The sequence below is a fragment of the Pinus tabuliformis genome, chromosome J, assembly GCF_031772625.1.
Source record: "Pinus tabuliformis cultivar Carrire ecotype Pingquan chromosome J, CPIR1, whole genome shotgun sequence".
Taxonomy (NCBI): Eukaryota; Viridiplantae; Streptophyta; class Pinopsida; order Pinales; family Pinaceae; genus Pinus; species Pinus tabuliformis.
This window is the reverse complement of record NC_142295.1, coordinates 1,372,582,210-1,372,597,330: the sequence shown is the minus strand read 5'-3', so window position 1 is coordinate 1,372,597,330 and position 15,121 is coordinate 1,372,582,210. Positions and strand designations below refer to the sequence as shown.

General features: G+C 35.8%; 1 protein-coding gene across 1 annotated transcript; it reads left to right on the top strand.

Moving 5' to 3' along the window:
- Window positions 1–1,866: 1,866 nt before the first annotated feature.
- LOC149232474 (putative NAD(P)H dehydrogenase (quinone) FQR1-like 1) lies at window positions 1,867–13,992 on the top strand. The gene is made up of 4 exons (XM_089379425.1): window positions 1,867–2,022; window positions 9,079–9,172; window positions 12,739–13,001; window positions 13,504–13,992. The coding sequence occupies exons 1-4, from the start codon at window positions 2,000–2,002 to the stop codon at window positions 13,733–13,735; spliced, it is 612 nt and encodes a 203-aa protein (XP_089235551.1). The 5' UTR covers window positions 1,867–1,999; the 3' UTR covers window positions 13,736–13,992.
- The last annotated feature ends 1,129 nt before the right edge of the window (window positions 13,993–15,121 follow it).

Sequence of the window (15,121 nt, the reverse complement as noted above, 5' to 3'; positions counted from 1 at the left end):
GATGTTGGTCATGTTATACTATTTTTACATAATATTAATAATTAATTTTCTAAGTTTTTCAATATTAAGAACTAATATTTAATGTGTATTGTTATTAAAATGGAAAATTTATCAATATTTTTTAATAATTTAATATATTAAATAATCACAATTTTACTTACAATTCTATTTATTTTAAATGTTACCTACCACCTTCTATATTCAAATGAATCTATATTGAGACTGGTCCATGCCTAAATATTTAGGCATTCTAAATGTTATTTGTTATATTTATACTTTATGGAATTAGTTAAGAATAATGGGTAAAATTCTTATTTTATAATTCTATTTAAAATATTAATAATAATTTATATATTAAATAATCCCAATTGTTTTTATACTAAGTCAATAATTTATTTTAAATGTTAGTTGCCACCATCCACATTCAAGTGAACCTATATTGAGACCAATACTCTATATTGAATATTTATGTATTCTAAATGTTATTTGTTATATTTACAACTTGGGAATTTTATTGAATAAGTATAGCATTAAGAAAGCACACTCATAACAATTAGGTCTAGATACATCCCCTCATAATTAAAGAATTAAGGTAGTTAGAAGGTTTATTTATTTGTCAATTTTGTTGTTTTAAGATAAGGTCTATGACCATTTTAATTGTTCTTATCTTATTTTTTTTGTTTAATGTTATTTTTGTCTTTCATGCCCATGTTCTTAAAAGAACATTTGTTTTGTTTTGTTTTTTTTTTTTGTTTTATATTGATTGTGATAACTGATTTGTCTTCCATTAAAAAAAATGAATGAGTTTACAAAAACAATAAGTCTTTCTATTAATATAATAATTAGGCAATAAGTCTTCCTATTAATTAATTCTTCATTATGGATCACCACATGTATAAAGGAAAAGAATATAATAATAATTATACTTTCTTTCAATTTTTAAAATTGCTATAAAAATTAGCATAAAAAACACGTAAATGGATTAACATTGACTTTTTATTTTTTTTAGATTAATTATTAAAAACTCTAAATAAATTAAATTTAATTATAAAATATTAGTTATTAAAATTTATGAACTAAAATTCATTCATTTTTATTTTCCATTAATAATTATAAAAAATAATACAACATGTTTTATAAATTTGAATTTATTTTATTTAATACAAATTTGTGCAAACCATTTTTAATTTAACATTTTATATTACAATTTTATTAAATCAAAATAACTTTGATCAAAATTTCATTTATATATATATATTGGTAAGTAAGCACCCACTAGGGATTTGAGCCAGCTATCCCAAAGAGTGCCTTAACAATGCACCCATTTTCAATCAATCCAAAGCTCCATGAGCTTCATTTTAATATATTCACTAATTTTAAATAAACAAAATTAAGTAGTGGGAAGGTCTTTCAATGAACAAACTCACTAGTGAAAAGCAAGCTTGAAATTTCAAAACAAACTCACTTATCAAATTTACCGGTTTTCACACTTGTCTCACTTATTTTCACAATTTCAAAAAAAATATTTTCGCAATTTAAAAAAAGCAACTACTTGTTTTACAAAAATATTTGACTTGTTAAAAAAAAATGCCTCTATTTAACAACCAAATAACCTAATAAAATACAATTTACTCCTCAAATTCCATCCCCGGTGAAGAAGGTCCAAAAAAAACCAACATGGGGTATCTTGTAAATCACCCAAAGTTTAACCCAAAACAAGGGAAAATGATGCAATGCCATGATCTCCTCACGAGATAGAGGACTCGGAGAGTCGTGTCTATGATGAGGCAGCATCCTCGAAGGTCTAACTACCACAACACTCATGACCCCGTTAAACGTCACGCTCTTCTTCACCTTTGGATCGAAGCTAAGCCCTCGGCATTGGCTTTTTCTATAAAAGGCCACTCATACCTGCCTATTACACAGCGAATCATCGTTCTCTCATTGAGAAATAGTGGGAAGCATTGTTCGTTGATTCAACTAATTCAGCAGATTCAAAATGGCTGTCAAGATTTACATTGTGTAAGTTCTTGTTTTTCTTTGGTTTATTTCCAGTAAGCCCAAGTGCATCTTTCTCTGCAATTTTTAGATCGCTTTACATAACTGTATGTCTTAAAATTCTTAGATCACTTTACATACCTGTATGTTGTAATATTATTATTCCCTTCAGCATGCATGAGGGAGACAGAACCTTGGAAGAAGATAGATCATGCTAACTGCAATGGTTATCATTCCCATAATGTGTTTATAAAAACTAAACAGCCTCTCTTTTAATTTGCCAGTTGACTGAGTTGGTGAAGTGCAGCGTTGTGGTTTATTTCCCTTCAACATAGTAAGGCTCATAAAGTGATGCCCATTAATGACCCTGCATTAATTTTTTGCTGTCTTGTTTTTTATGTACTTCTATCCACTACTTAATAAATCCAAATCTGGAGAGATCCGTTGATCTATTACCTACCATTGTTGCAATGAAACAGAAACATATGGCAGGATCGCAAAGTGGTCAAACCGAGGTTGCGCCCTAGTGCACGTTCAAAATGGCCAAGGCGAGGTTGCCCGCTACTGCACGTTCAAGTGCTGTCCAAAACCAACCCAACTTGATCATAAACATTTGGTCAAAAGGCATTTTGTTTCTGAGCTGAAACCAGGCTGTCTTGAAGCGAATGTCCTGGAGCTCTGTCTCTCTGGGCGGGCTATATATAAATGTATATTCAAGCCAAGGCATAAGAAAAGTCATGCAAATTCATATGATTTGTAGCCATCTTTGAAGCCAAAAAGCCTGCGATAGGACCACGCAACCGTACCCAATTCTCAGCTCTGGTCTTGATTGTAACTCCATGTTTATTAGGCATCTGGATTATCACAGTGTCTTGGAAGATGTGCGTTGGCTGATTACAAAGAATCCATTGCGATTATCATTGTCAATCCTTGTGCCTTTTTGCTCATAGCAATCTCAGCGATCGAGGGGAGTCTTCAAAGACTTTCCAAATCACTCTCCCAGAAGGATCCGACAAATCTGCTGAAAAGAGAGGGTGAATAGTAAGAGTCCGTTAGTATGTCTCTGCACGTCCTGAAGAGTGGGCGGACTCATGAACTGCATATAGGCCGGAAAAGAAACTTTCAAAAGAGATTGATCCCAATTTTTGCCTTATGTCGGTCCTGTTTTGCTTTGACCCAAGTCTACCGTTTTACATCCAATTTTTCTCTTTTTATTTCCCATCCAGGCATTGATTTTAGAAATGATAAAATACAAGCGGAGAAGCCAATGAATGTTTGTTGGATGAAGCCTGCTTGTATTTGAGTGCGACACGAGACAGAGTATTCACTTAGAGTGTTAACTAAAGATATCGGTAACTGATTTGCTTCCAAGCTTTTCAGTGGACCTGTAATTGAATCATGAAAAAACATTGTATCTGGGTGTGGCTAGGAGGTATGTTGCAGGCTTTGATGGGATAATTTCCAAGAATCAGGGACTATAAATCACAGTTCTTCTTAGCATCCTAGTAGACTTCAGTAGTTGCAACATTTTAGAAACGACGTAGCAAAGCAAGTTGCATACCAATCTGGATAAATTAACTTTTCAACGAAACAAAACACTTCATAAATCATTTAAGGGCCGGTATGTCTACAGTTGTAGCATATATCCAATATTTACATCCGGCAAAATACACAAGTTGCTTCAGACTGTTTCCTGACTTTGATATGGTTGACATATTACCAGGGGCATCCTAATATGTTTACTCATGTCTTTCCACATTTCTTTTGTGAGCAGTTAACATTGTGTAATGAAAGAATGGAAATTCCCGTTGACTTCCAATCTTATCTTGCAATAATTTTTACAAATGAAGAATTTTAAGAATGATGCTTTTCTTTTGAGACTAATCGTTGGACCATTGTCTTGTATGATGAAGAAGCAACGAATGTTGGGATGGCACTGCTTAAATACAGAGTGGCCAACCTGGTCAACTCCAAGTGGAGTTAGTAGCTGATATGATTTTGATTTCTGATTCAATATTACACTGAAGCAACTGGATCAGTAGTTCTACCTCTTGCCAAATCCCCCCCTCCTTTTGTTGCAGTTAGGCTATCTGTGAAGGATCCCTAAATGCTTCTGCAAGAATGCTTACTGGCATTGTGCATGTAGCTCCTTCATTCTATGCTTTTGGCCTATAGTAGGACTTCGCTTTGTCACTGCCACAGGGAAACCATTCATAAGGATAAATATATTCATTTTGCTTGTAAAACCATCCAACAATGTTATTCCTTTACAGAGAGGATCCTAAAACGTCAATCTAGGGGCTTGCACTGCAAAGTCCATTGTTAGACAAACAGAGACAAATCTGACAACACACAAAATAATATATCCATATGTGACTTTCTTTTCAAGTCAAATGTTCAATGTGATCAGGTCTTGAATTGCTGAGTTCCAACCTGGTGAACTGAAATCAGATAAGAACATCAAACTATGTTGTGAACACTACATGAGTTTTTGCCATTTGGGCTATCCCATATTAAACAGCGTTTGTTGTCATAGAATAGTTTTATTCTACAAACTACATGGTGGGCTAGTTTTCAATGCAATGGAGATATTTTGTTCTCAGTTAATCTGGAAAGATGATTTGGGCCAAAGGCAGATGGAGATGAGAAGAGCTGAACAGATCTAGGTGAGACAAGGATACAAAAAAACTTGCTATTGAGAAATGAAGATTGTTTTCTCGATGAGCTCTAGCTGATTGTACAATAGGAGAAGAGTTCCCTTAAGTAGAAAGAGTAGCTTGCATGAGAGAATATATTTTTTTATGCATTCAGCTACATCTTGGAATTGTCCACCTATTGTAGCACTCCCCTAATTATAGGGGTGATGTGTAAATCGACCCCAAGTTTCAAATGCTTCCTGAAGTCTCTGCTTACTTTGAATTGTTTCCAGAGGAATTCTTGTTTTTAGTTGAACTGTTCTTGGCTTTGAGTATGGCATCGACAATATAACATACGTGTAGGATGACCTCTCAGGTGTTGTGTAGAGCATAAATAAGCTCTTTTGATAGCCGAGATGGCCATTTCTGCTTCTGGGAATACAGATGAGTGATGTAAGTGGCATTGGCCATTAGTGTTATTAAGACCCCAAGTGAGTCATATTGGAAGCGTTGCCCATGGGCCCTGTTGAGGGTATAGATGGATCAAGTTGGTAGCATTGTTGGCCAGTTGATGTACTAGAAGCTCAATTGAGCCGTTTTGGTAGCCATGCTTGTGCTTGGGTGAAAGAAACATGGATGTGGGCACACTTGAATTGTGGGGAGACAAGACTTTTGCTTTAATGTGTTTGTGTCCAAGGATGATGTATTACACATATCGAAACCAGAAGCGTAGATTTATTGGTGTGTGTGTTTGATGGTATTGGAGCAAAAGTGAGTTTCTTAAGTAGTCATGTATATGTTTGGGTGGGAGCAAGATGCAATTGGGTATCCTTAAATTGTGCAGACTGATGAGCCTAAGATTCTACTGCATTTACTAAACCCAAATGACATCTAGGTCCTTGGTGCCGTTGATGGTGCTAGAGCAAAGGTGACTTGTTTAGGTAGTTGTGACCATGTCGGGGTGGAAGCAAGATGGAAGTGGGTTTTGGAGACATAGGACACACTTTGACATATGTTGATAAGCCTCTAGAGAAATAAGGTAGAACTTACCCTGGATGATTTAGTCCTATTTGAGGTATAGGATTTGCCGTCAGATTAGATGCAGGTTACTTGATTAAGTACTATTTGTTGCTTCGTTGATGGGATTGTGAGTCTGGAACCTTAGATCTAGATGCTGGAGTTCCTTTCCTTCATGGTTGTTGGATTGGCCATCTAACATATTCGTAAGGGAATTAGCAAGAGGGCAAGTAAAAGAGCCAAGTCGGTGTTATTGATGGTGAAGTTTCTTACTTGTATTGCACTCTTCGTAGGATTCTTTTTTGGAAATCGTTTTGAGAAATATGTCTTAAAGTTGGAGTTGCAATGCATAACATGGACTTCCTTTAGCTTAAGTGCTAGTTTGGAGAGTTATCTATCCAAGTTTGTCTGCCCCTTTTCTTCAGCATGCATATCAAGAACAATTAGCACCCATATATAATAGTGTTTGATGGGGATGCCTCCCCAATGATGCCCCTCACCTTCTCCCCTTCCATGCTCCTAGGATAGGGGGATGTTTGGGGAAATGTTTCCCCATGACCTCTTGTTAGAGATATGTTGGGAAACACAAAGGAAACATTTCCCAGTGTGGGGGATGTGTTCCCCTAGGTAAGGGTTGGGTGTTCCCCAAGGAATTGGTTGCTTCTAGGCATCCCCCAAATTTTTTCCTATAAAGGCTTAAGAACTGAGAAAAAAGCAAAACAAAAAACACGAACAATATGTAAAATTACCCTATCTCACTTCCGCTTTTATTTTCCTTTTATTCACTTTCATTCCTTGATGCTCATTTTATTTACAATGTTCATTGTCCATTGTTGATTTTCAGTTTTAACATTGTTGATTTTCAGTGTTAACATTGTTGATTTTCAGTTTTAACTTTTGAGTCTTGACTCTAGACATTGATGACCTTAGACCAAGTCTTTGATTTTTCACTCTTTGCTATTTTTCAGTTTGAGTAATTTCAATTTACTATTTTAGATTTCAGAATCTACTATTTTTTAAGTACATTTACTACAATAGCATCACTATTTATCTTTCATTTATTGTTTATGAATCAATGTATTTCATTGTTGAACCTTAATCTAAATCATGTTTATATCATTTACAAATTTGAAATTAGTACAATTTTACTATTTACTGTTTAGTAGTTGCGTTGCACAATGATGAATTTGCATAGGATGAATTGTTATTGTTGGGATTTGGGGACCCTTATGCTAGGTCCTTGACCTCCCCCCACCCCCTGAGTTCCCCAAAAATTTGTGGGTGCTTCCACACGTACCCCATGTGTCTCCTCGCTTTTGCACTCCCCCATCTGGAAACTTACTGGAACATTGATATATAGCATTACAAGGGAACCATTAGCACCATTCAATTTGGATATCTTTGGGTGAGCAGCACTAAGGGCTGTCTATTTTGCCAAATTCACCCAAGATTTGCATTACAAGGGAACTTCAATTTGGATATCTTTGGGTAAGCAATTGTGACCAAGGGGTGTCTATTCTGCCAAAGTTGTGCAAGATTTGCATTTGGCCCCAATCATTGTCATGCACATTGGCACACATCCACAAGCATAATCACAAGCTTTAGCATGTCACTTAGTAGATTTGAACCTTGGTGGTGGCTATATTAGCTACCTGCTTACATTGACCAGGGAAGCCACCATTGATAAATCAATGAGTGTTTTATACTTGGTTTATTGCCTTTTTAATTTCTTGCTATCCTTCAAAGTCTCATTCTTTAAATTTTATGTTTATTCAGTTCCTAAATGTGGTACACTAGTAAGGGCACGTGAAGTTCAGGATTGGCACACAGCCCTTTTAGATGTCATGGTGAACACCCGATATTTTTTGGTTTACTTCATAGTCACCAAACATGCCAAGGCATCCATGAAGAAACTGATTTTCCTCATATGTTTCCCTAACATTGTGACAGAGTTAGGCATGTAGTTAAACAAATTTACTTATGTGTCTGTCAATCTGTAAAAATACTTTTTAGAGTAGTACTATCCTGTCAAAAGTGAAAACACTTGCGAGTAAACCTCCTTGATAATATCTCTATGCAAAGAAGAGGCTCAAGATGTCAAGGATGTTCAAGGAACATCGATGACATGTATTTATAATTCAAATGGAAACTAGAGAGCCAAAACCAAAAGCGAAAGCCAAAAATCTAAAATATCTCAACTACTCAGTGCCTAATACCCATTTTCTCGGTTTATCTAGTTTGGACTTTCTGCACTTGACTATTACGGCCTACAGGTTTTGGTTCCAGAAACCTACAGGAAATTGGACTGATGTCATAGATAGAAAAGTTGCAGTATTGAATGTAAGTCTCTCAAAATATCGAAATAACTAGCTAGCTTTCCTTAACTCTATGTGCACTGGTTTTGTGTTGAGAGGATTTTTATAACATTGTATGCCTCCAAAGTCAATCGACACTTGTTTATGAAGTGTAAGTGGATCTTTCCCAATCTACTCCTTATTGAATGCTCATTTGCCATTTTGATTAGAGCTTGTTTAAACTCATTTGAAGAGGTTGCCTTATTGAGGCTTCTTGGAAGCTAGAAATGCCTAGAGGTATTGGGGCTTATCACTTTATGCACTACACCTGTCGAGAAATTAGAACAGCAAGAAAGGCATAAATATATAGGCCTCTTATTTCTAAGGGTGCTTGGAATGCTGAAAATCTTGTTCGTGTCTGCACCTAAATTAGAACAGCAAGAAAGGCATAAATATATAGGCCTCTTATTTCTAAGGGTGCTTGGAATGCTGAAAATCTTGTTCGTGTCTGCACCTAGCACACAGCATTTATGCTTGATCTTGGCATTCTTCCTCCAGAAGCAGTATGAAGTTGGACCAATAAATGATTAAAACGCAGTTCTCAAGAAGGCACTGCTTTTACCAATCGACCACATTACTATATGTGCTGCTTCTCCTTGGACTTCAACCACTTCGAGAGCTTGTGGTGCCATAGTTCCGTTTCATCACTGTCATCAATAATGCTATCGGTTGGGCTAATGTTAATTTTATTGTGCATCTAATTTAAAAACTAGGTAGCATGCAACACCTGAAAGTAGTAGAACACAAAAACAATGCATCATAAGACCAATCAATGCTTTACTAAAAGTAATAATGCAATTGTACACTTAGCAGATATATTTCACTTCCATCCACATTTTCTCTTGCTTCCATTCTTTCATTATGCTGCGCTTGTGGAGATCCCGACCTCTGACTATGTTCTCTTTTCACCATATTGGTTTATTGTTTATTAGGTTCCAATGGTATTATTATACTACGAAAACAATAATTCCTTTTGGAAATACTTGACTATTCAGCATATGTAACTGTCTTCTTGAAGCTCCTGGTGGCATCCATTTATGTAACATCTTTCATGTAAACTGATACTTTTGCAGGTTCTATTCCATGTATGGACATGTAGAGAAACTTGCCGAGGAGATTAAAAAAGGCGCTGCCTCTGTGGAAGGAGTAGAAGTCACATTGTGGCAGGTTAGCATCCTTTGCAACGCTTTCCAAAGAGTCTCTCTTTTATAATCTCAATTTCTCAATTATATACATGAGATGGATTGTTTCTTTGAACTTTAAATTATTCTAGTATCAGGGCATGGGTTCACTTTATACCCAGAGACCACAGTTACCCCAGTAATTTAAGAGGCAAGAAGTTGGTGACACTATTATACTTCGCATTTTGCTCATTTATTTGGCATCTTAGATGTAAATGTATGGTGATGAAGAGAAGCAAAATCTTAACCGGATATCTTGGTAGGGTTATTTAACTTATTTTATTGTGCTTAGAGGAGTTCTCCAGCCCAGTGTGGAAGAGTTGTTGTACTGTCCTGTTATGTAAATGTTTTGACTTGGTCAAATTACACAAAAAAATTAAAATTAAAATTAAAATAAAATAAAATAACATAATTATAATTATAATTATTAATTAAATATTTTGATTTTGTCATAAAAAAATAATAATAAATAATTATAATCAATTATAGTTGATAATTAAACCAGTCTAGATCGATCTTGATTCTTAACTCTGGATCTACGAAGTGTCGAAAGGGATCTATGAAGCGTTGAAAGGGATCAAATCTCTTGAGGTATAAACCTCTTTTAGAGTGAAAATAGATTTGATCCCACTCAGTGCTTGGTAGATCGAGAGTTAAGATGGATCTAGGCTAGTTTAGGAGCAATAAAAAGTGCACTTTTTCTTGCCTTGTTCTTGTTTTTGGAATAAATCTTGACAAATTAAACATGTACAACTTCAAAATGAAACCAAAGTCTCGTGCTCACTCTGTTGTATTATGTAAAGGATCTTGGAGTATCTAAAGTTACAAAATTGATAGATCTGGAATAAACAAAATTTTGTGAACTCTGTAAGACTCTTTGTTCACCTTCTATTCAAACATAAATTAACTTCAACTTCGATGAAGAGTTAAGAAGGTTACATAAACTCAAAGGTAGAGAAGATAGGAATTGAAGATGGAAAGTTGAATCCTAGGTAACAATATCCATGCATCAGAGCTGCTTATCCACATCTTGCCTCGTTGTTCCAAGTTTCTAGCATGTAACTAGCTGTGTTGTGTATATAGACATCTGACGATATTGTCTGTCAAATTAAGTATGCAAGAAAAATTGAGACCAAGATATAAGGTTTGCATGCAATAATTTTGTAGAAATGGTTTTAAGAATGGAGGCTAGCATCTCTGAAGAATGCCATGACCCTTCTGATGAGAAGTCCACAAAAAGGAATCTGTCATTTGGCATACTTATCTAGAAAATTGATGTCATCCGATTGAAGCTATCCAGCACGGGACGTAGTTATATTTCGGTCTACCTGCAGTTCTATGTAAGTAGATATGAACTGTACCGTAACTCATAGTAGCGAGATTCAAGTATAATGCGGATATGAAGACAATTCGACATGGAAAAAATGTGTAACAAAAAAAATTTAGTACTGCTAAAATATGGAAATAGACATCCCATTGATATAAAAAGATATACTGTTCAAATTTTTAGAAAATTTAAGTATATATATAAATCATTTAAAGTAGCATTCATTCTCCATTGTAAACAACTTGAAACATCTCTGAAATTTAAGGTATAACATATCATATAATGACATGACCCACATATATCTGTGTGTGTGGGAGATCAGCCTTATTCCCTCACTAGCTTTAAATCTTAAGTTAAAAGTCCATGCTCATGACCTCAATGTATATATTTTTTAAAGGTTGATTAAGTAACTTGTGGGACTTCAAATTTCATTCCAAAGATTAAGGGGAACGATAGTCACAAAGCTGTTTGAAATGATTCCTATGTTTCTTTGTGTCCGTTCTTTACTTGGTCTTGCTCTGCAAAAAATTTCTCGCTTATGCCATTTGAGTTTATATTTATTTATATGAAAAACCATATGAGCTGATGGTAAGGTTATGATTAGTATAAGTAATTGCTAGCTATGAATAGTTGAATTGTTAAAAGTTACTATCGCACAAGAATTTGCCTTTTTAGTTGAAGTTCCACTCGAATTTATATCTGAGAAGAAATAAAATACATTCATCAATTGCAAAAGGCATCAACATCACAATGAAACCACCGTGTCTTGAAAACAGTCAATAAGAACTTTCAGTCCTTGTAAAATAGGCCCTAGGGCCTATGGACTCTGAATCATGTGGTGAATACAGTGGTCTACTGTAAGCAGTCATACTTAGAAATTGTTCAGGACATCTATTATGCAGCAAAACATTATTTTCATCTTCCTCTAAAACCTGGCAGTTTTCATCTAAATGCAGACCAGCTTTAGAGAGTTGATCTGCTTCTAAGTTCTGCTTCGTGTAGAGATGTTGGAAGTTAATGAGCTGGAAATGCTCTTTGAAATCCTTTTTTAACTGTTTTGCCAAAAGGAAGAGGGAGTTGTTGATAACATGGACTAGAACAGTGATCCAATTGATGGTTAGTAATGATTCTCCTTTCACCTGCAAAGTTGTTGGTTCGTCGGCTACAGTTGGCTTTAAAACAGAAAACGTGAGAATCCATCAAGTAGAGCGAAAACCCACATCAACTATAGAGTCTCTTCCCCTGCAAGTGCCATCAAAGAAGGCCCACGGCCTCGCTTTAGTAAGTATCACTGTTTTCATCACACGTCGATCTTTAGGAGTATCCTCAGATAAACAGATTTGTAATAAGGATCAAATTTGTGAGCTGTGTGAAAAGGGGGGCAAAATCTACCATCAAACGCAATGGAGTTTTTGGGAATCCAGATTCCTCAAATAACAAAAGGAAAAATCCTCCAACTCTTCAAACCTCTAACTGTATACCAGTTCTGGAGTTTGGCATCTATAGACTGTCCCTGCCATAAGGAGTGTTTCCCAACCAAATGGTCCAGCTCCACCTAGACCTGAACGTAGTAAGAACAGTGGAGAAATAAGTGGTTATAGGTTTCCTCTCCAGATCTACAAAATTTGAAGTTCCACTCTTACCTTAACAATTAAATTTTAAATGAATACTGTTCAACTGTTAATGGTTAAACTATAGCATGAGCGTGCATAGTGGTGGTCTCTTAAGTTTAAACAATAAAATATATTTCAATTTTCAACACCCATAATTAATTCACTGTATTTATACTATGTCAAGTATCTGTTGAATTTCGAACTATGTGAATATACGTACAGCAAAGGCATTGCTGAGTCTTGCTACAATGCCATAATTGAGAATTTTTGTGTGATTAAAAAATTGAAAATTCCTATACCTAGCTATCCAAGCCAATGGTGATGTAAGATTCTGTATTTTCAAAGTCGGGATTATCAAGATTCGAGAGTCAATAGGAATAGTACAATTCAAGAGTCCCACCATAAGTTACTATGTAGAAAGAGATTCTACCCTTTAATAATGGGCTTTAGTCCTTTTCATTGGGTGGCACTTTCATCTGATATGTTGTTCCCTTGGTTTTTCAATCCTGAAGGTTTTTCATCCTTCCTGTACTTAACAAAAGACTATGCGGTGCGTGATGTCATTCATAAGTTATTTCTCTAATTCATTAACAAAAGAATTTGTCTTTTCAGGTTCCTGAAATACTCCCAGAGGGAGTGCTCATAAAAATGAATGCACCACCCAAGTCTGAAGTGCCAATCATTGATGCCCATCAACTGGCAGATGCAGATGGCTTTTTATTTGGTTTTCCCACGAGATATGGAATGATGGCAGCTCAGTTTAAAGCTTTCTTGGATGCAACAGGTGGGCTATGGCGAACTCAACAATTAGCAGGGAAGCCAGCTGGTCTTTTCTATAGCACAGGATCACAGAATGGTGGACAGGAGACCACCGCGTGAGTTTCTTTCTATGCTTTAGCATGATCACTCAGATGAGTTCGAATTCTTGTATTTGTTTGCATGTCAATTTGTATAACATTTTCTTTAATGCAGCAGCAGAAAGGATCGTTCCCTTGGTAAGAAGTACTTACTTTATTATGAATACTTAAATAAGATATATATTTTGCATATTGTAAACCTGTAAGTTGAATTCACTACTCAGTGATCAGCTTTTGGGCAAGGAAGCAATTGGGCAGTAAATAGGAATATAATTGTAGTAGATAATTTCATGAGATCATGTATTCTTCATTGGGTATTGAACTCAAAACCACTTTAAATTGCTTTTGCTTGCGGTGCTACGCTCGTCGCTTTTTTCTTTTAATTGCTCTATTTGTGCATAAAGAATTTATTAATAGCAAAAAGGAAGCATCAATTTTGCAAAAAATAAACTCTTCTAATTTCTGAATTTGTTGAACTCCCTGGTTCCAATGTGATTTTAACAACATTAGCAACATGCAGATTGACGGCTGTAACACAGCTGGTTCACCATGGCATGCTCTATGTACCAGTAGGATACACCTTTGGAGCTGGAATGTTTGAGATGGAACAAGTGAAAGGGGGTAGTCCATATGGTTCTGGAACTTTTGCTGGTGATGGTTCACGCCAGCCAAGCAAGCTAGAATTGGAGCAAGCTTTTCATCAAGGAAAATATCTTGCCGGCATTGCTAAGAAACTCAAGGGAGAAGCCTGATGCACACATCACAATTGTGCCTTAGACCTTGCTTCAATAGCTATTTTCTAATTCGGTGCCAATTTAGCTTGATTCACATTGCCATTATTCAGTTCATAGTACAAGAGTTCATATAACATTGTTTGTGATATGGTACTTATCTCATTATTTGGGTGCATTCTATATTGTTTTTAGTTTCTTAGTTGCCTGGCATTGCTATTGTAATGATGATGCACTGAACAACTTTAAAAACTTTGAAATATCTGCTATTAATTTCATCCTAGCGTAACAGTTATTTGCGTGCATGTTCTCTAGCGATAAAGTGTGCACTTGAAAAACATGGATTGCATGTATGTGCAGGTAGTTTTTAAATTTGCTTTTTTAAAGAATTACAAAGGTTCCAGGTGCTATATATAATATACTCATCACTTAAATGGAATGATATTTACATCCAATGATGATTTTAATTCAGTAACAGCCTTTTTCATCTATATTTCAAGGGCAACTCATTTTAGTGCCTCAAATTTCTCCCAACTTCTTTGCTTTCCATGATTGAATACCAAGATCAGTTTTCATGAGGGTTTTATCAACTTACCATGAGTTTTGTAGCTTCGGCCATCTATAATTATGTTATAACCCTATTTGCCACATCATTTCAGTGAGAGGAACCACATGTCAACTTCCTTCAGTTGTTGGCCTGAATGTAGCCCTTCTCCTCCTTGTTTGAGCTTAGTTAGCAGCCCATTGCTCCCACAACCTTTGCATCTTGTGTACCCACACTCCATGCATGTGTGCATCCTATCACATGGTATATAACCTATCTTCTTCCTGGGAGCGATGGACGTTAGAGGCCTAGAAGAATCCCTTCCGAAGGAGATCAACTTGACCTATCTTATCATGAGTTGGTTGAAGATCGATAATTATAATTGGTTGAAGGTCAATAATTATAGAAGCTTCCTAACTTCTCTTGGCCCTAGTTGTCTAGATAAGTCCTCTCGAATTCGGGAGAGGCCTATTTAGTGAGACCCTCTCAAGGGTGAGAAGAGGAATCAAAGAGAGATAACCCAATAATGTTGTTAAAATATTACTAGAATACTTTCCTCTTGCATCTCCAATGAGCCTATTTTGTCTATAAGTCAAGGGAAGAGGTGTATAGATGGAATTTCCTTGGCATTAACCGAGTACTCTTGACCTCAAAAGCCCTTCCCAAGACCTATGACTGACGATGTGTGGAAATAGACCGCAAGAATGAGGTCCACCTTATCATGGAAGGTGGATGCTCAATTCTTATGATGATATAACTCGAAATCTTGGCTCCTTGGTTCCCTTCACTTGTGACCTGCACACAAACAATAGAAAACCACAATTTCTATATCCTTGCAATCTTGTGTCAGTATTAGTACCATA

Bases quoted from the DNA above. Each gene is read 5' to 3' on its own strand.
- LOC149232474 (XM_089379425.1), top strand. From the start codon at position 2,000: ATGGCTGTCAAGATTTACATTGT. The intron at 2,023-9,078 runs GTAAGTTCTTGT...ATACTTTTGCAG, and splicing joins GCTGTCAAGATTTACATTGT to GTTCTATTCCATGTATGGAC. The intron at 9,173-12,738 runs GTTAGCATCCTT...TTGTCTTTTCAG, and splicing joins TAGAAGTCACATTGTGGCAG to GTTCCTGAAATACTCCCAGA.